The 20,009-nt window shown below is 40.6% G+C and overlaps 1 protein-coding gene across 1 annotated transcript in view; it reads left to right on the forward strand.

The window, feature by feature from the left end:
• The window catches only part of COL19A1 (collagen type XIX alpha 1 chain), a 335,594-nt gene extending 319,113 nt beyond the window's left edge, over nt 1-16,481 (forward strand). Inside the window, exons 46-49 of the mRNA XM_075063425.1 lie at nt 274-340; nt 9,394-9,522; nt 16,007-16,084; nt 16,341-16,481. Coding sequence (XP_074919526.1) covers nt 274-340; nt 9,394-9,522; nt 16,007-16,084; nt 16,341-16,477 — 411 coding nt within the window. The 3' untranslated portion in view covers nt 16,478-16,481. The remainder of the gene's footprint in view (nt 1-273; nt 341-9,393; nt 9,523-16,006; nt 16,085-16,340) is intronic.
• The last annotated feature ends 3,528 nt before the right edge of the window (nt 16,482-20,009 follow it).

Raw genomic sequence — 20,009 nt, forward strand, 5'->3', positions numbered from 1 at the left:
TGTTGCTGCTTATTTCATAGGATCAGTAATTGTTCATAATATTATAGTGTAACTGCAATAAACAGCCTTTGCAGCTAATTAAACACCTTAACTTCTCTCAGTGTTTAATCTCCAGCAAAAGCTTTATGTGCTTTCCTTTGTACACTCAGTGCAACTACACTATCCCTTGATTAAATTTATCTATTCAGCAGCATCAGACATGCTGCTTTCAGAATGTTCTGTTTCCACATTTGTAGATTACTGATGTGTGTCCCCTGTTGGTTTTTCCATCAGGCTGACACAGTTTCATTTGAAGAAATGAAAAAATACATCAAACAAGAGGTTCTTAGGGTTTTTGAAGGTAAGGAAATGAAATGTTGTACAACTAAATGTAAATCTTATCTTCTGTTCTAGATGTTTACTTCCGTATAATCTTTGTGTACCTTTTCTAAACAATTGTGCAAGGACATCCTTTCTGCTTGACTGATTCTTTACACTTAAGTACAAATAACTGTTACCTCATGTTCAAAAATCTGTTAACCAGAACATGCAATACAGCTTAGCATTAAAAAACAAAGATTGTTCAAAATGTTAATAGTAATAGCAAAAGTAAAAAAATAAATAATAGTTGGAATGTGAAGGGCCTGATCCCACAGAGGTAAAATTCCCATTGTCATCTTGCATTAACTGGACAGCGTTTAGGACTGTGCAGTTTTATTTCCAACTAATTCAGAAGCTCCTCATTAACTGTGTATTGATTTAAGAGAAAACAGTTCATATACGTTGTTAATGAAGCCACAGCTTCTCTTAAATTACATTAACTGCCATTAGCTTTAAATCAAAAGCAGCTTCAAGAACAATGTAGCATTTATTTAATTTAATTATTTTCCCTTGTATCTTAGATGGTAAAGGTATAGCTATTAAATGAAGGTTGTTAGTAATTATGGGTGGCTTTTAAATGAAGATATATGGTATTTACATTTTTATTCTTATTCTGCCATGCTCTGATACATAAACTGTGTTCTGTGTTTCCAGATTCTTACATCCTGCTAATTTCTAAGTTTCCCATTACTTGTACTTTTTGCCTTATATTGCTTATTTTTCTCACAAAAATTTCAGTTGTGTTAAGGTTGTGTAACTTCCTTTACATCTCACTGGAAGACTTTCAATTATGTGCTTTGATTGGTTCATCGAGTTCATTAAGGCCCAATTCCAGTCGTTCTGTATTTATTGTAGCCCTTTTTCTTAAGTAGTGGACCATTGTCCTGCTTGCTTTTTCACTGTTAAAGACGGGTGAACTCATTTGGATAAAATAAAAATATGTAATTGCCCCAAAGATTAATCCAAAATGCAAATATAGGCCAAACTGCAGCTGGGTTGAGGTTCACTTTAAAAAACAAAAACAAACAGAAAACCCTATTTTTCATGTTATACACATCTATCCTTATTGTTTCTAATCAGGGTTGGAAGCAGAAGCACCAACAGCATGAATAGCTTTAATATTTCTGACCTAGCCCGAAGCAGGTAGGGAGGAACTCAGAGTGCTAGGATTTTACATCAGTTTTGGGCAGTAGTGGCATAACTCTGAGGTCAATGAGCATGGCCAAAGCTGCAATCAGCTTTTCCGTGTCACTGTTCAGGCTCTGGAGCAGACCAGGGCACGGCTAGATTCTCCTTTCCCTCCCTCAGACTGCATTGCCCATCCCAGAGTGGTCAGCATCTCTCTCTCTCTATCTCTCTGGCCTTATCTACACTGCAGTTTTGTCACCAAAAGGCAGATTTTGACAGCAGAACAGTGCAGGTGTACACACTGCAATGCCACTTTTGGCAACAAAACTCTTCAGTTTCAGCGACAAAACCACCTTGACTAGAGGCATAAAGCTTTTTGCGGCAAACTTAAAGCAACAAAGCATTAATGTAGACCAGGCCTGCACGACATACGGCTCGCAGGCCATATGCCCAGAGCTGCGGGCAGCCCAGAGCCCTTTGAATCCTGGCCGCAGCTGAGATTTAAAGGGCTCAGGGCTCCCCGCAGCTGGGGCAGCCCAGAGCCCTTTGATTCCCGGCCGCGACTCCAGCATCCGGGCTGGGGCTAGGATTTAAAGGGCTCAGGCTCCCCTCATCGGCAGGAGCTCTGGGCCCTTTAAATCCCTGCCCAGCCCCGCAAAACTCTGGGTTCCCCCAGCTGCCGGAGCCCCAGCCCTTTAATTTGCCCCTGAGGGCTCCCAGCCACCTCTTCAGCTGAGAGCCCCTGGTTGATTTAAAATCAAGTATCACCTCCCCACCCCCAAACTTCCTTTTTGGCCCACAGCTGTTTTGGTGGGGCAGTGCTGGGGAAGGAGGGTTTGTTTCTGCAGGGCTGGGTGGCGCTGGGGCGGGGTGTTTCCATGGGGCCAGGAGGTGCTGGGGGGGAGTGTTTCCGCGGGGCCGGGAGGTTTCAGCCCTCAGCTGTTTTCTTTGGAGTAATGTGGCCCTCGCCACTTTACAAGTTGTGCAGGCCTGCTGTAGATATTTGTGTAGAGCAAATCATTAATGTGGAATGCTTCTCTCTTCTGCACTACGAACACAGAGGCAGGCAGGTAGGCGGGGTGGATGTGTGTGTGCATGTGAGAGACTGCTGTGCTGTACAGAGTGAGGGAGGGAGGCGGGGGTTCATGTCAGGATATCCCTTTCCCCCCCTCAGGACTGGTTGCTTCCTGCGGCTGTCTGCACTTAGAGACGGCATGCCGACACACTCACTCTCCCCCTACACATACTCTCGCAACCGTGGGTGGTGGATATAATAGGCCAGAGGAGGCTAAGTCTCCATTAACCCAGGCCATGGCCCTGCCCATGCTTCACTCTGAGGCCCTGCCCTCACTCCTCTTCTCCCCCTAAGCCGGCAGGGGCTCAGCTTGGGCCAGCAGCTAGGGCAGCTCAGGCCAGCCTGGGGGTTGGGCTGGTGCTCGGATCAGCTGGCAGCCTGGAGGTTGGGCCAGCTGGTGTGCATAGAGTGGGCCAGCTGGCAGCTCGGGGGAGGTTTGACTGGGGCTCCTCCAGCTGTGGGGTGGGGAGTTTGAGGCTCCGGGAGGGACAGGAAAGAGGAAAGGGACAGGGCATGGGCAGGCCTTGGGGAGAAGGGGCAGGCCCAGGGGGCTACTTCGTGCACCGCCTATGCCTTCAATACACACTTTGTCTCTCTCACTTGCCACACTTCCCACTCTCTCTTTCACACTGCCCCAAAACACACAGTCTGTCTCTCCTCCCACCCCCACCCTTCCGCACACGTTCCCTGTCACACACTTCCCCCTCCCCCATTTCAGTTGAAAAGCAGCTGGCAGTCTAGTAAGATGCCTATGGAACAATGGGATTGAAAAACCTGCATCATGTGATGCTGTGCCTGCCCCATGAGGCAGTGCAAACCCTTCCCAAAACACCCTGCGGCCAATTGCACAGTGAGATAGCTACCCACAGTGCCCTGCTCTCTTTGTCAATGCAAGAGCTGCTAGTGTGGATGCACTCTGCTGACACAAGGACAGGTCTGGTGCAAGGATGTTTTGCGCCCTAGGCGAAACTTCCATCTTGCGCTCCCCTCTCCCCACCGAAGTGCCTCCCCCCCATGGCAGCTACCCCCCTCTGCCCTGAGGTGCCTCCCTTGTGGTGTGCTCAGGGAGGAGGCAGAGCAGGGGTGAGCTCCTTCACTTCTCCCACCTCCCAGGCTTGCGGCGCCAATCAGCTTAGGTGCTGCAAGCCTGGAAGGCGGGAGAAGTGAAGCAGCCACGGCGTGCTCGGGGAGGAGGCAGGGCAGGGGTGAGCTGGGGCGGGGAGTTCCCCTGTGTGCCGCCCCACCCCATCCTTGCTGCAGGTGGCCCTCCCTGCGCTCCTCTGCCCCAGCTCCCTCCGCCTAAATGCCAACAGCGACCAAGGCGGCCGAAGATCCGGCTGCCATGGTCACTGCCCAAGAAAATGGTGCCCCCCCAAATCCCAGGTCACCTAAATGGTTGCACCGGCCCTGCACAAGGAGCATAGTGTGGACATGCAACAACAGTTTAATTAAAGTGCTTTAATTAAAGCAGCATAACTTTTGGTGACCAAACTCTGCATTGTAGACATTTTCACTCTCACTCACACTAAAGGTTTTGATGGGAGGCCTGGAGGTTGTTAAGGAGGCACAGAAAGCCTATTCTCCCACAATACATCCATCCCTGTTTTATACAGCTAAAAGGTTTGGGTATTTACTGCCACCTGCTAACCAAAGACACTGTACTAATAAGCTGCAAAATCTTCCAGTGAGATAGTCTGTCTCCTTCATATTAACTCTTAGAGTCATAGGCAGTCATCTACTTAGGGTTGCCAACTTTCTAATTGCACAAAACTGAATCCCTAACCTCGCTCCTTCCCCAAGGCTCCACTCCTTACTTTCTACATTTCCCCTCCCTCGGTGGCTCACTGTCCCCCACCATCACTCACTTTCACTGGGCTGGGGCAGGGGATTGGGGTGTGAGTGAATGAGGGCTCTATCTGGGGGTGCAGGCTCTGGGGTGGGGCCAGAAATGAGGGGTTCAAAGTGTTGGAAGGGGCTGGGGCAGGGAGTTGGGGTGCAGGAGGGGTTGAGGGCTCTGGGGTGAGGCTGGGGCTGAGGGGTTTTACAGTGCAGGAGGGGGCTGCAGGCTGGGGGGTGGGCTGAGAGGTTCAGAGTGTGGGAGGGGGCGGCAGGTTGAGGCGGGGGGTTGGGCCGTGGAAGAGGGTACAGGCTCTGGGCTGGGGGTGTGAGCTCTGGGGTGGGCCATGGATGAGGGGTTTGGGGTGCAGGATGGGGCTCTGTGCTATGACAGGGGGTCGGGGTGCAAAGGGGAGTGAGGGCTCTGGGCTGGGGCAGGGATTTGGGGTGCAGAATGGGGCTCTGGGTTTGGGGGGGTCTCAAGGCTGGGGCAGGGGGTTGGGACTCAGACCTTGGGCAGTGATGCTGTAGGGCTAAGGCAGGCTCCCTGCCTGTCCAAGCACTGCACTGCTCCCCGGAAGTGTCAGCAGGTCCAGCTTCTCATGGTGGGGCCGGGAGGCTCTGCGTGCTGCTCTCGCCCACAGGCACTGCCCCTCCCATTGGTTCCCGGCCAATGGGAGTGCGGAGCTCGTGCTCAGGGCGGAGGTAGTGCCCAGAGCCCCATGGCCTCCCTGTCTAGGAGCCAGACCTGCTGGCCACTTCCAGGGCGCAGCACAGTGCCTGGACAGGTAATGACTAGCTTGCCTTAGACCTGCTGCACTGCTGACTGGACTTTTAAAGGCCCAGTCAGCGGTGCTGACCAGAGCTACCAGGGTCCTTTTTGACCGGTCTTTCCAGTTGAAAGCCAGACACCTGGCAACCCCTATATTTAATGCACACATTTCTGGCCACTCACTGACTGGTTTAAACTGGATTGTAATCAACCTGCTAAGACAGCTGGGATGGAAAGTATATAGAAATATTTAAAATTATTCATCTTTTAAACTGCAATTAGAGCCATGTCCATTTATTTGGGCATTTTATCTGTGTTATAAAACTCATGAAATTACATGTATTATAATTATATTAATAAAGTAAGTTGGTTCTCATAACCAATATTTAATTAAACTACATAATACTTGAACGTATAAATATCTTCACTACCATGTGCAAAACAATAAATGATATAACAAGTGGATGAGAATAATGTTTGTTAAAAACTGTCTTGTTATTAATCTTTGTTATAAAACTACTCTAAAAGGAGAAACATAATAACTAATAAATATGTAGAGTATTTTAAACCAGAATTGTTTACATATTGCCAAATGTATTAAAATATGTTTAAATAGATATTGTGACAAAGTTCCTCCTCTGCCTTGGTGGGTCCTGCACTTATTGGCAGATTTGCTTGCCTCAGAGATTCATGGCAGCCCTCAGTTTGGCCACTTTTGCAAGTGGCTCAAACCTGCCATTCACTCAGCTAACCACATCACTGGCCAGCATGGGGAAAAAGGGAGAAGAACAATCCCTGCCATCTCTGCTGATCCACCTAGTGGGTCGGGGGACAGGTCAGGGACCTTCTCCTCTGGTGGGACCCACAGTCCAGGTCAACTTCTCTTGTATGCAATGGAGAGGGAGAAATGAGGGAAACCTGGGTCCGCCCTTTACTCCAAGTTCCAGCCCAGGGCCCTGTGGATCACAGCAGTGTTTCCTGTAACAGCTGCATGACAGCTACAACTCCCTGGGCTACTTCCCCATGGCCTCCTCCCAACACCTTCTATATCCTCACCACAGGACTGTTCTCCTGATGCTAGATAGCGTTTGTACTCCTCAGTCCACAAGCAGCATACCCTCTCACTTCCCACTCCTTGCATGCCCCTCACTGACTGAAACGAGGTCCTTTTTAAACCAGGTGCCCTGATTAACCTGCCTGTCTTAATTGATTCTAGCAGCTTCTTAATTGGCTCCAGGTGTTCTAATTAGCCTGCTTGCCATAACTGGGTCCAGCAAGTTCTTGATTGTTCTGGAACCACTCCTGTTATCTTACCCAGGGAAAAGGGACCTGCTTTATCTGGGTCTAAGATATCTGCCTTCTACACTCTCCTGTAGACATCCATCCCGACCCTGTCACAATATATGTAAAATAATAATTAGATTTAACTATTACCTAAATTGTTTTAACTATTAGTTATAACTGTTAGCTAGTTTAACATTAAACTTCAACCGTAATAATGTATATAGTATATCACACGTATGAAAGATAATCTAGAAATGTATTTAAGCTTCACTTTTTGCACAGTGGTCTCATTCCAAAATATCTATTTAATTGTCCTTTCTCCATAAATAAATTAGCCTCAAGAGTTATAATGTCAGTTCTTTAGAAAAAATATGCATACTATTATGCATGTTAACTGCTTTTCTGCATGGTATGTGTTTCAGATGGAATTGTGTCATGTTAACTTCAGTCCTTGGTGTTGAAATATACATTGATACTCTCTTTACTTTTTGACATGTTTCCTTATTTATGTCTCCTCTTTACTTAAGAAATACTAAACCATTCCTAAAAGGAGTTGAGATATTGGCTCAAGGCAATAATTAACGTATGTTATTTGTGAGTGTTCAGCCTCTGTCATGAATTCCCAAAATATTTGCAAATTGTGAATGTTTCATGAATTGAGGCAAGTTTATTCAGCCATTAATTCTTACTGCAATGTAGTCATTTGCTGTTCTATTTAAAAAGTTAGTTTTCTAGTTGAGAAGCAGAAGTAATGCCCTGTCATTTTGGCAGATCTCTTCACAGCATGAACAATGATAACCAAATAGTCAAAGCAAATCATTAATGACAACTCATAGTTTGAAAAATATTTGTAGAAGCTATTCATCGCATATACACAAATAGCAGACACGCTTGAAAAAATCAGGACTGGTTTATGAAAAATTCACTTACCAAAAAAGAATGATTATTCAAACAAATACATCAATCAACTGTAGCATGTACACTAACTTCTCTGACCTTAATTGTGAATACTCTGCTGTTTGTATTCACAGCTGGCACTAGTTTTGGTGTGGACGTTGAACACCAATAAGGCCTGTTTGTTTGTTTGTTCCTGTTTGAGGAATAAATTAGTATACCCTTAAGAGAGAATTTTCCTGTTCCCAGTCCTCAGTAGAAACTTCCTTTCCACTTGTACCTTCTCCTCCCTCCTTCCCCCCAATCAGTTGGCTCTGCTTGGTTTATGATTGCTTGATATAGGTCCCTCCTTCCCTTCTGCCATAGTGGTTACTGCAGAGCAAAGTTAGGGTTGAATGTGCAGCCTTCAAAGCCCTGCAAAGCTCAGGAATCAAACCTGTCCCTCTAACTTGTCAATCCAGGCACTAACAAGTGGGCCAAACTTATGCAGAATAATATTAGTGTGTTACAAGACTGGTGTAAGCCTGTTTCTGTAGTCACTCTGTAAGTGGAACTCCCACCAATGAGAATGGGAGTCCTGTACTTGGAGTGGCTACAGGATCAGGCCCTATGTTTGTGTGTTGTCATTCTTGCACAGAAATATTAAAAAAGCAGAACTTGCATGCTATGGAAAGCCATTTGTGCATATGTTTTTCTATGCAGAACACCCAGCACCATAAATGCAGTGATTTGGAATCATTCATATGCATGGAACCCCACAGTTATGTTTTAAAATAGAGTTGTATGTTGCCTGTTCTCTGCTCCATTTTTCACCTTAATATTTTATTTTCTGCCCATGCGGCTCTTTATTCAAATTCTCTGATGAACGGACTTCAAGCCCAGAAATGTTCTGACTTTGAGTTAAAGTTTTGAATCCACAACATTAGAATGGATTCAGAATTATACAGTAACAATCTGTGACTACATCTAAAGAGTTAACAAGGCAGCCGCAAGTGGATTATATTGTCCCTAAACCTCCAATTACCAGGAGCTGGGACTGGACAACAGGTGATAGATCATTCAAAATTGCCCAGTTCTGTTCATTCCCTCTGAAATATCTGACACTGGCCACCGTCAGAGACAGCATATTGGGCTAGATGGACCATTGGTCTGATTCTCATGTAATATTAATATTTTAAATTGAAAATCTCTGCAGCAGACATGGTTGTAATTAGGAAATTGCCCAACCATCATAAGCAGTTTCTTTGCCACTCCAACAACTAGCCCAAAAGCTAAATCCTGAATATGCCACTTCCAAGTCCTGTATCTCAGAGGCAGTGAGCCAGCAAGACTTAGTGGAACCCCTATCTGAATGGTTTTTCTTCATTAATGAAATCAACATTTCCTCCTTCTCCACACACTGGGAAATGGGTTACTTGCACGCTCCCTGACAAGTCAAGTGTTGAACAATTTTGACTTGGCTCTACTTCTAACTGTGATCACTTTTAGGTTTGACACCTTCAGACACTCCATCAGGTCAGCGAGGTAACCATAGAGGGAAATTCACCCCAGTGCAGAGGGCAGCCAGTGCAAGGATGTGTAGAATTTAAGTCCAACTTAAGCCCTGTTTTTGTACCTTACGTGGAATTATAGATCTTGTGTGGACTCTCTGCACAGGAGTGAATTTCATTCCATTTACATACTGTTCTATAGCCATGTATCCATATACTTCCATCACCAGGAGATGGTGGGAACTGTAAATAGTAAAAATATATATATACACAGCAGAATATTAGTGTTAGTGCTTATTCATTAGTGCTCAACTCTGGGAGGTGTAAGCACTCCTGCGGTTAATGTCAAAGGAGTTGAAGATTCTCAGTGCTTATAGGAGTATCCAGCACCTTGTAAGATCAAGGTATTATCTGTTTAAAGGATTAGCTAAAATCACTTCTGGTAACTAGTTCTGGATTAGTCTGGAAATTGAGGCTGGTGTTTTAGTGATTTTCATATGTTGTGCTACCAAATCTCTTACACATTTTCTTTTCTATGTCCTTTGTTAATGAAGAGAGGATGGCTCAGTTTGTATCCCAACTGAAGCTGCCAGCTGCAATGTTAGCTTCTCACAGTCATGGGAAACCAGGTCCACCAGGAAAAGATGGATTACCAGGGCCACCAGGAGAACCTGGACCTCAAGGTAGGGTTTCTAATAAAATGTTCATAGGTATCGCGCTTTTAGTCTTCATATACTTGCTAATGATAGTTAAATTAGAACTATATATCTAGCTTCTTAATGATTAACTTTTAAAACCATACTACTGCATTTCCAGAATAGATCTGTGAATTAACCCATAGCAAATGTGTGGTATTTCCTTATTAAAAATGCCTAATCAATCCATTTTATTCTAATAAATGATAAAGTTTAGATACTGACAGATAGCTTAGCTAAACCTGCTATAGAAGTGATTTGGTCCAAAACACATTCACGTGGAAGAAGAACTATACCAGTGCTCAGTTGTAGCTCTTAACATATCTGATACACATTTCTACTAACCAGGTTATCCCCTGAGAAGCAAAGATTTGAGCTCTAAGTCTGAGTTCTTGCAGCTCTGATCCAGAGAGAGCACTGATGAGAAAAGACCGAGGGAAAGAATATTCCCCATATAATGTACCTCTCTTACAGTCAAGTCATTTATTTTCACAAAACAGTTTCACAGTAATTGGATTTTCACTATATTCAAAACTGCAAATTGCACAGTACAGTGCACTGAAACAATTTGGGACTTTGATTCTACTGTACCATCCTTCACCATAGAAGTAGTTTCACAGAAACTGATTTCATTATAATTGGATTCTCCTGTATTTCATCACAAACCACACTGGCATGGGAAATTAATAGGAAAAGAATGACAGAAGAATTTATAAAATATATACAAATGATTTGGGGATAGTATATAATTTATAGTATATGTATAGGTAGTTCTTTATTATTATCTTTTGTTAGTTTGGTCTGCTCTGGAGTCAGAGCAAGTCAGACTGGAATGAAGAACATGAAAGCAAATCTGAAGATGTGTGGAATGAAGAGCTAAAAGAAGAGTAAAGACTATTAACACTGATAAGAGCAAACCCTTGACTGAAGCTTGAAAAATGTGGTGACCTCAGAATAAGAAGAACAAACAAGAATAAAGGCTCAAGGAAGGCAATAAAAGAGATTAGAGTTTTGCAACAGTGACTTGTTAATTTTCTAAGTATTCAGATCACTGTAAATGGTCAATTTTAATGCCACTGTTAGATTGTTCAATGAGATTGTACCTGGTGGATACTCTCAGAAGTAGCAAACCGTAATATGAATTACTTCAAGTTTGTGAGCTTCAAGAAGTGAAGATAGTAGCTATACTTATAGAAAAATTAAGCTTATTTTTGGTGCTTTATTCTTAAGTAAAAGTAGTTCCCCATTGACACAGGATTACCACATATTTTGCCCTTCATTTCAGTACACTGTTTCAGTCTATAAAATAACAAGGCTTGAGCTAAATGAGAGGCATTCCCACCTCTGATGCATAAGAAAATGGACGTGTTGATATAAAATTGCACTTTAAAGGAAAGAAAAAGCAAAAGTTTGACCTACCTACCTACCCCTACATCAGTAGTGAGAAACCAAAGAGGACAGACAAGCATTAGATGCCCTTCCCTGCTATGCCTGTTCATCACATTCTTGGGTGCAGGCAACAAAATTTAAAATACTGAGCAATCAGAGACAATTAAAAATGTAGAAGACAGACTCTTCGGGAGGCATGTAACATACATGTATGTCTAGTCTCAGCAAGATAGCATGTTATGTGCATGTGTGTCTAGGTTCAGCAGGATATGTTCATGTGCACACCTGGTATACCAGAGAGATAATGTGCACTGGACTGCTTATTTTCAACTGTAGTTCTGCCACTGGTTTTTGAGAAGAGTAAAGGTTGCCAGTGCATAAGTGCTTCAGTGCTCAAATTTAAAAAAAAAAAATTCATACTTAAGGACACTGGGAGCAGATTCATAAAATTTTAATAAAGCTCAGAATTGTTCCCTGCAAGCCTTGACAATGTTCCTACAATGCAAGGAAAAACTGATGTTAACCTCACCAGTAGGTGCATCCGACAAAATGTATCAGATACAAATAATCATGATGTTACATTAGGTTTGGAGTGAAGCGATATAATATCAACAAAAGTTACAGCACAGATGCTGGAATACAGGACTAGCAGTGAAGCTGTTAGGCTATATGTTGAGCTAGGCAACCTATGGCACGGGTGCCGAAGGCGGCACACGAGCTGATTTTCAGCGGCACTCACACTGCTCGGGTCCTGGCCACTGGTCCAGGGGGCTCTGCATTTTAATTTAATTTTAAAAGAAGCTTCTTAAACATTTAAAAAAACTTATTTACTTTACATACAACAATAGTTTAGTTATATATTATAGACTTAGAGAAAGAGACCTTCTAAAAATGTTAAAATGTATTACTGGCACGCAAAACCTTAAATTAGAGTGAATAAATGAAGACTCGGCACACCGCTTCTGAAATGTTGCCCACCCCTGCTATATGTAATAGTGAGTGAGACTTCTTTACATTTCTTTTTCATTTTTTAAAAGTAAGTGTACAGTACGAATATTGTAACATGATACCATAAGGCAGTGTTACCAGTGAAATGTAAAATGCCAGCTTAATGAGAGCCATTGGTACTCCATGGACTTTACTGTACTATAAGTGGAGTCTTAAAGGAAACAAATGTCATACAAAAATATATGCAATTGATTTACAAGTTATTTGCAGGAGTAGCATTCATGTGAGTCTATATTATGTTCAAAGTTATAGTAACTGACTTAACTCCATTGATTTAAGTGGGTTTGCACAGGTGTAACTGAGAGCAAGAAGGGAAGGGCAGAGATCTTTCTGTATGAAACAGTTTGTTTTTCATATACCATATTACACTAGAGCATAAGCGGTAAACATGATTCTTGCAACCACAGATTTGGCTGATCTAGCCCTACACACAAAATATCCGGGGGAGATCAGACAGGAGAATTTTGTTCTTACAACTGTTTATGGTATGGTATCTTGTATTTCAGAGTTCTTTAATATCTAGATTATTTACACAGTAAAATGCACCAGATATTTTGGCATTGTTTTCCTTTCCCTTCTCATGTATGCTAAAGAGCCTCATCTTTCTCTAGATACTACTCTTGTAGCTCCCATGAGTATCAGTGTGGGGAGAAGAGACTCAGGACTGCATAAAAAAAATCTTGTTGAAGCTTTTCTAAATTAAATAACTCAAGTGACTTTTCTCCTGTAATTGTGTTCTCCTGAATATATACTATTGGATGAGAGTAGTGATGCTGCTGATAGACTATTAGCAGAATTAGTATTACTATTAGTAATTAATAGTATTGCTATTAGTAATTAATATTACTATTAGTATTAATCACTATTAGTAATGATGCTGCAGACAGACTATTACAGTTAGCACTATATAGAAAGTGTATGTAAAATTCCAGTCAAATCAGTCTATGAGAAGAAAACAGCACTCTACCATTATAGTATATATTTTCTGCACACTACTCAGTGTTTACCAAAACTATCCACATATTATACTGTTGGGCCTAAATCTTCTGGGTATTTGTTGTTTTAAGAATTACAATAAAATAAAACTTCCAGAACACAATTAAAAGACTTTAGGAAAACTGTTGCCTTTGTGAGCCTTTTGAATTAAATTAAAACCTGTTACTGAAATTGTAACTCTGCCAACAGAAAATACACAGCATCGTATCTGTGCCTGGGTTTTTTGTAATAAACCTAAAACCTTGCTTAGGTGTATAGTTATATTCCTCTGTGCCTGATATGAGTTTGTTAAAAATTTGCTCAGGTAGATTGTAATATTATCCTCCAGAAGTGTAATCATGGGACCTACTTCTGCATAAAATATACCTCATATAAAATCAACTGTTTTATTGCAAGAGTTAAATACTGAATTGTTTCGGAAAGGTGCTCCAATAATATACTTACATGTTTTTCTTAGTGTTCACACACTGTAAAATAAAGCACTATTTTTAGAAAAGTTACCTGAGAAATGTTTTCTTAAATGTTGGTGTCATTGAAACTTACTATGCCAATATGTACAAAAGACTCATTTGAATATGTACTCAAACACACTTAGCCATTGTTTATACTATTTTCACTCATACAATGTGCCTGGTGTATATAGTATTGTTTTTGAGGGGGTTTTTTATTATTGACTTGAAATTCAGTAATGTTTACAGTATTTGTCAATCTGCCTCAGTCCCTGTCTGACCGCATTATTATGTACATATGATATGTTATAAACATTGTAAACATGATGTATTTTAAATGTGATTTCTTTGTGCCTCATGCATATAGAAATACAAAACATAAATGATTAATGGTAGCACTGTTTTGTTAAAGTATAATTAGCTGGGTTTGTTCTGATAAACTGTACTCTAACTACTAATTGTAAAATTAAGACACATAGAGGTATAATAAATAGGAAATGTAATCAGCTTCTTAATTATGTGATTGACCTTCACAAACAGTAGCAACTGCAATGAATTGCACAAAACTTCCATAGTCAGCTAACTTATATAGTCACAAATACTGTTAATCATGCCAATTTAAAAACAATTCAAGATCCATTACCGAATATGAGCTCCTTCACCTTTTGTATTGGGGGTTTCACAGTTGTGTGTGGATGTCTTAGACAGTTCTGTTTAATGGGGCTCGGCTACCAGAATGCACAGCTGATGTAAAGAGAGCTTTTTTTCTGTCTGAATTATTCAGTTGCTTGATTTCTTTTTAGATACCTGCCTGTTTTTGTATGATTGTCCTGTCATGCATGTCACATTGCATGCGTATTCTACTGTTTTGGATTTTATGGACTACAATTATCATTTCAGTGTTGAAGGGAGATGTTGGGATGTTGAGAGAGGAGACTAAATTACCAATCGCTGCTTTGCTCTGAGACCAAGGATGATGGCAGTTGATAATAGGTTTTCTGTTGAAATTTAAGATGATCATGTGTTTAATAGAAAAGTTGTATGAATCTGCGTACCATTCTATTACATAGTTTCATTTGGTGCCCACAATACTTATATGTCCTCCCATTTTGTTCATGAGTTGTCACAAGAAGGGGTGTTGCCATGTAGTAGTGCTAACCGGCTACTTCAGCCATACAACTACCAGTCCCATTATTGTTCAGATAACAATTGACTCAGTGCTCATTGGTCACCTCACAATCCTTCTCTTCTAATTTTCCTCTCATTGGGGGACAGCTTCTCCAAAAAGGCGCAGCTTACTTGACATAGTAAGACACTGGAAATATAGTGGTTCCTTATCCACAGCAAATTTAATCTTCTCTGTTGCAATTTAACCAGGGATGGAGCATTAATTCTCAGTGTATCTTGAGTGCATGTCACCACCCCACCCGCTTTTACTCTTGCATGGAGGAGAAGAATGGGCCTCCCAAAAATCCTTATAAAAGTTAGATGTTGGTGTCAGATTTATTATTCCTCTTAAACTATATTTATTTCCCATCAGTCATTTTGCTTTAATGTAAAAGTCACAGGCCTATTTTTTGACGATGAGGGAAATTGTAAGCAATATTATCATTTCAGTGACCCTTGTACTACTATTCTAAGGACATCCAGAGTTTTCCCAGCTGATGGAACCATCTTGACAGCTTGCCCAGAAACAGGAGGGCTGAACCTAATTCTCATTCAGCTGAGGGTTGAATTTGTTTGCATACAGTTGAACAAACATAGCCACTCATCTTCAGTACAGAGTAGTAGCCTGTGCAGAGCACAAATCCAAATGTGCCATCCATAGTTATTGAGCATGTGAGCACTCGTCCGTTGCATGCTGGAACCTGTAATCTTCACAGGCTCCAGCAACGCTGTATTAAAAGTGAAGACCACTGTGGATGTACGCTATAACTAAAGGGCTCCTCCCCCATCCCCCATTTATATAGTGGCATAGCTATGCATAGTACTTTACAAACCCTCAGGAGGATTTAGGCCCCGCCCAAAAATCTTACAATCTATAATACACGCATAATACAAATGATAAAAATTTAGCTGCAGTAGCTCCTGGGAGATGTTGAGCTACTGGTGGTCAGAAAGTTTGACTACCTTGGTATATAAGCTATCCGCTGGCATTCTATTCTATTCTGAGCACATTGTAGTGAATTAGGTCAGTTAAACAGACTGTCAAGTCCCATAATCTTTCTTTAGATACATCGTAGGCAAGTTTTTTACTTTTTCTATTACATCTAATTTTTTGTTTGTTACCATATATCGTTTCACCCTGTGGTTAATATTGAAGCAGGATATATGTTCAGTTTTTTTGTCCTGAAGTCTTTACCAAAGTAGCAGAAAATCTTTGGAAAGGGTGAGGCCAGTTGATCCATTGATACTCTACTGTCTCAGAATCTATCAGCTACTGGTAGAAATCTTCCCATGTGTAATAAAAAGGATGGTAAATAGTACAATAGCTGGATTACCAGCCTCAGAAAAAATGGGCATCAGTTTTCACGTTTGTTTTGGTAGTTTTGTGTCAGTAAGGTGCCTAGAAAAAAGATTGTTATATTTACAGGGCACTCTTATTCTTTTTATCTTTTTATCTTTTGTAGGTTACAGAGGACAGAAGGGGGAAAGAGGTGAGCCTGGTATTGGACTCCCAGGTAATCCTGGTCCACCTGGCCCTTCAGGTAAATGTCTCTAGCTTTATCATTGTAAAACAAATACGCACTCTTTGTACATGATTCTGATCTCACACCAGTTTTAGACCAGTGTAATTCCATTGATTTTCATAAGGTAACCCCTGATTTTCTTTGGTGGCCAGAATCAGACTCCATGTCTCTTGCTGTTTAGTTGCTGCAAAGGACCAGGCTTTTGAGAATACCAAGAGGCTGCTCATATGCACAATGATGATGTCTATGCTAACTGCAATCTTTATTTTATCAGCCACTGGTGTGCCAGGCCTCCCAGGCACTCCAGGATCACCAGGTCCCCAGGGGCCTCCAGGCCCGAGCGGAAGGTGCAACCCAGCAGATTGTTACTATCACGTATCTCAGGCTCGACAGCGTGCCAGTGGGAAATAAACATCCCTCCAGAGACACTTTGGTTCATGTTTATACCTTATTTGCCTTTATGAATCAATTTAATCTTCATAATACTTAGTGCATTTTTGTCCATATATATACTGTACAATATATAGACATTTTATAGTGCACTTAGATCGAACCTTTTACTACATTAATTGCCATGTCAGAGTTTTGAAATAATTTTGTGAGTTCATTCCATCTGTTATATTTTTACTGTTTCTCTGATTTAGAGCGGCAACAGGCCCAAATAGTTCTTATGAGCTTTTCTCTTCAAACACAATTTATTTTCTTACAATTTGATGATCTTAAGACAGTACAGATTTTTCAGTCTTGTTAATACTGGTTTTATTCATCTTATTACAGAGTGAATTACAGTTGTAGAGTTTTTAAATTCACATGTTCCCACTGAAATTTATTTTCTTAGGTAGGGTTCTGGGAAACTCTGTTCATATGAAATGTTACTGTTCACTTCAGAAAGTCATGGCATAGGTTTCCACATCCAGCTGACCTATGCTTACGAAGCACACCCAGGACATTCAAGCTCACTTGAATTGCTTCTGTGGAGCCAAAGGAGGAGATGAAGATTTTGTTATGATATCCTCTCTACCCTTGTGCGCCATATTGCTGGATTCAGACTGTCTGGAAATTTATCATATCTGGCCAATAAAGGCATTTCCTATCTCTGAATGATAATCCAGTTCAGAACTGGCTCATTCACTTAACTTCAGGTGCACAAATCTAAGCTGGCCAGTTGTTCGGGTTTGGCTTTATTTTGAGTTGGAACTAAATTGTGATGGCACATCCTTCAACAAATAATTATATAATATGTGGTCTCCGAGTTGTCTACACTCAGATTAATCTGGTAGGCAGGCATTATTCCTGCTTGCAATGTAAAGACCTTTTACTTTAGAGTGTAGGTACTAGACAATGATAGGGTCAATGAGGCAACCTTTAAAACTCAGCAAGTGGTACACGGGCAACATGTATTTCCTTGATGACCTCATCACACTAACAGTATGTGCCAAAAAAGGATATCTGTACAGGGACAGATTAGAATGCAAAAAGACTAGTTGGATGGCACAAGACAGCTGGAAATATGTGAAAATCACTTTAGAAAGGCATCATGGAGCATAACTGGATACTGTTTACAAACGCTTTTTGTGACTCTTACCATGGCAGACGCTATCACTAGAAAGCAAAATAGAATAAAGTGAAATGAATCCTACAGACATTTAAGAAGTGGATCATTTAGCAAACGGTCAACAACAATGAATAAAATGTTCAGTCTTGCAGGGCTAATGAAAAGAGGCTTTTTTTCTCCCCAAGATACCCTCTGGATTATCTGAAACAGATGAAGTCAGATCATCTGAATATTAGCCTCATTCATGCACTGGGATAGATGTAGGGTCACATGACAAGTTTTTAATAGTTTCATAGTTTAAGACCAGAAGGGACCTTGAGATCACTAATCTCACTTGAAACTATCATGTGCTAGAAACTGAAAATGTTGTTAGCAGAGCACAGGTAGCTGTAATCAAGGACCACAGAGTAAATCAGTGGGGATGGTGGAAAACAAAGCTCTATCCTATCAGTGGGTTGTTAGTGGTTCTCTTGGATTGTGCTCAGCTAAGTGGTTATATACAGTATGAGCTAGGGGAGACAGAATTTCTTGATCCACAGCGATCAGGAGATTGTTGCCAAATCTTGGACTCTCAGACTTGAAAAGAGACATCCAGAAGAATTTTTCTTTTTATTTTAGAATGCAAATGGGTATTAGAGAAGCTGAAGTGTGGATGCCTTCAGAGAACCTACAGTGAAAATGAAATTTGGTTTGAATAGAGTTCCTAGCAAGTATATCTAGATTGAGACAGATTTTAAAATGGGTTGCTTTGTTCAGATGCACCCATGACTGTATGGTTCAATTTCTCTTCTGGCATAATTGCGTTTGAAGTCAGTGAATTTATACCATCAGAGAAATTGGCCATATATGTTTTCAGTTTGGTTACGTGAACTGCTGGTCAGGTACATTGCATAAGTATTTTTTTCAAGTTGACTTATTTGTACTTCTCTAGTGATTCCAAATCTTATTTAAAATATTTAAAATATTTTTTAACTTTATAAATTAATTTTAAGCTTCACTTCCTGTGATAATGCCAAAAAATGGTGCTGTCTTTTAAGAAAATAACATGATTAAAATCTTTATGAGCTTGTTCCCTTTCTAGAATGCTATACAGAACAGTGTATATAGATATATTACTTGGTGTTATCTGTATATTTGGGGCATTTTCCTGGCTGAACTACAACTCTGAAAGCTTGTAACTTACCTAGCCTGATTTTATAAATGTTAATTTACTTGAATTTTAAAAAGATAATTTTTCATACACATTTCCAACAGGTGCTTTTTCCCTCCCTCATTTCTGACTCATTATTAGAGTTTTTAACGTCTGTATTTGAATATTTTGAAGTTCTCCATTGGTAACTGTGTTGGTAATGATTAATTTATTTCACACTGTCTTTTTGGTTAATGATTTTTCATTTTGATATAGACCCAATTTAGTTTCTCATGAGAGAAAGGGTGTTTTGTAATATCAGGTACCTGTATACCATTTCCAAGATGCTGAGCCACATTCTGTGTTTAGATAGAATGGCATCATTCTGGATTAACACTGCTTTTATACTGAGTTATTTCAGTTTTACATGATTAGAACTGAAAGCAGACTATGACCTGAAACGTGCTTCTCATTTGTCAGGCTTTATCTTTAAAACATTTTTGCAGTTTCAAATTGATGTTTCCTTGATTTATACCTGTTTTGAGGATTTTGCTTTACTTCTTCAATTTCATTTATATGTTTGGTTAACAAACGTGTGCTATAGTCAATGTTGCCTAATACAAGAGGATTATCTTTCTGAGAGCTTAAGGTATTTTTCTGAACTAGGATTTTTTTAGCTAGAACAATATTTAGAATTGAAATATGATGAGATATAATATTAATAAGGTCCTTCAAATTGTTCTAGATTAGTTTTGAGATATTTGGAATATACCAGGACCAGTTTCCTGTATTTCTTATCACTTAAAATCCTACTGTCCAATATTTATGAAGATAACTTTGGAATTTTCTTAAAGTGGCTGGTATATTTGAAATTATTTAGATTTGCTTCAGGAAAGTAATAAAGTTGCTGTGGCTTGGTTAATGTCAAAACCTTTCAGAGTTATTCAGAGCCTATGCTATATACCTCCTTTTGTCCACATGGTGGTACTCAGGACACTTTTGTTAGTGCAAAGGATTGAACAGAGACTGAACTCTAAAAATGGAAGGCAGGAAACAGTGCAGTGTAGATACATTACATCTTGTGCCATCTTTCCACTTTTATCCTTGAGCCTAATATATTTTTTCTAAAATTTACAGTTTGTTTTTAGATAGCAGTGTTTGCAAAAATACTGCCTTTATTGGATGAATATTTCCAGGTTATATGACATAGGTTTTATTTATGTTTTATATATGCATATAATGCAGGAGATTGTACAGTT

The sequence above is a fragment of the Chelonoidis abingdonii genome, chromosome 3, assembly GCF_003597395.2.
Source record: "Chelonoidis abingdonii isolate Lonesome George chromosome 3, CheloAbing_2.0, whole genome shotgun sequence".
NCBI lineage: Eukaryota > Metazoa > Chordata > Testudines > Testudinidae > Chelonoidis > Chelonoidis abingdonii.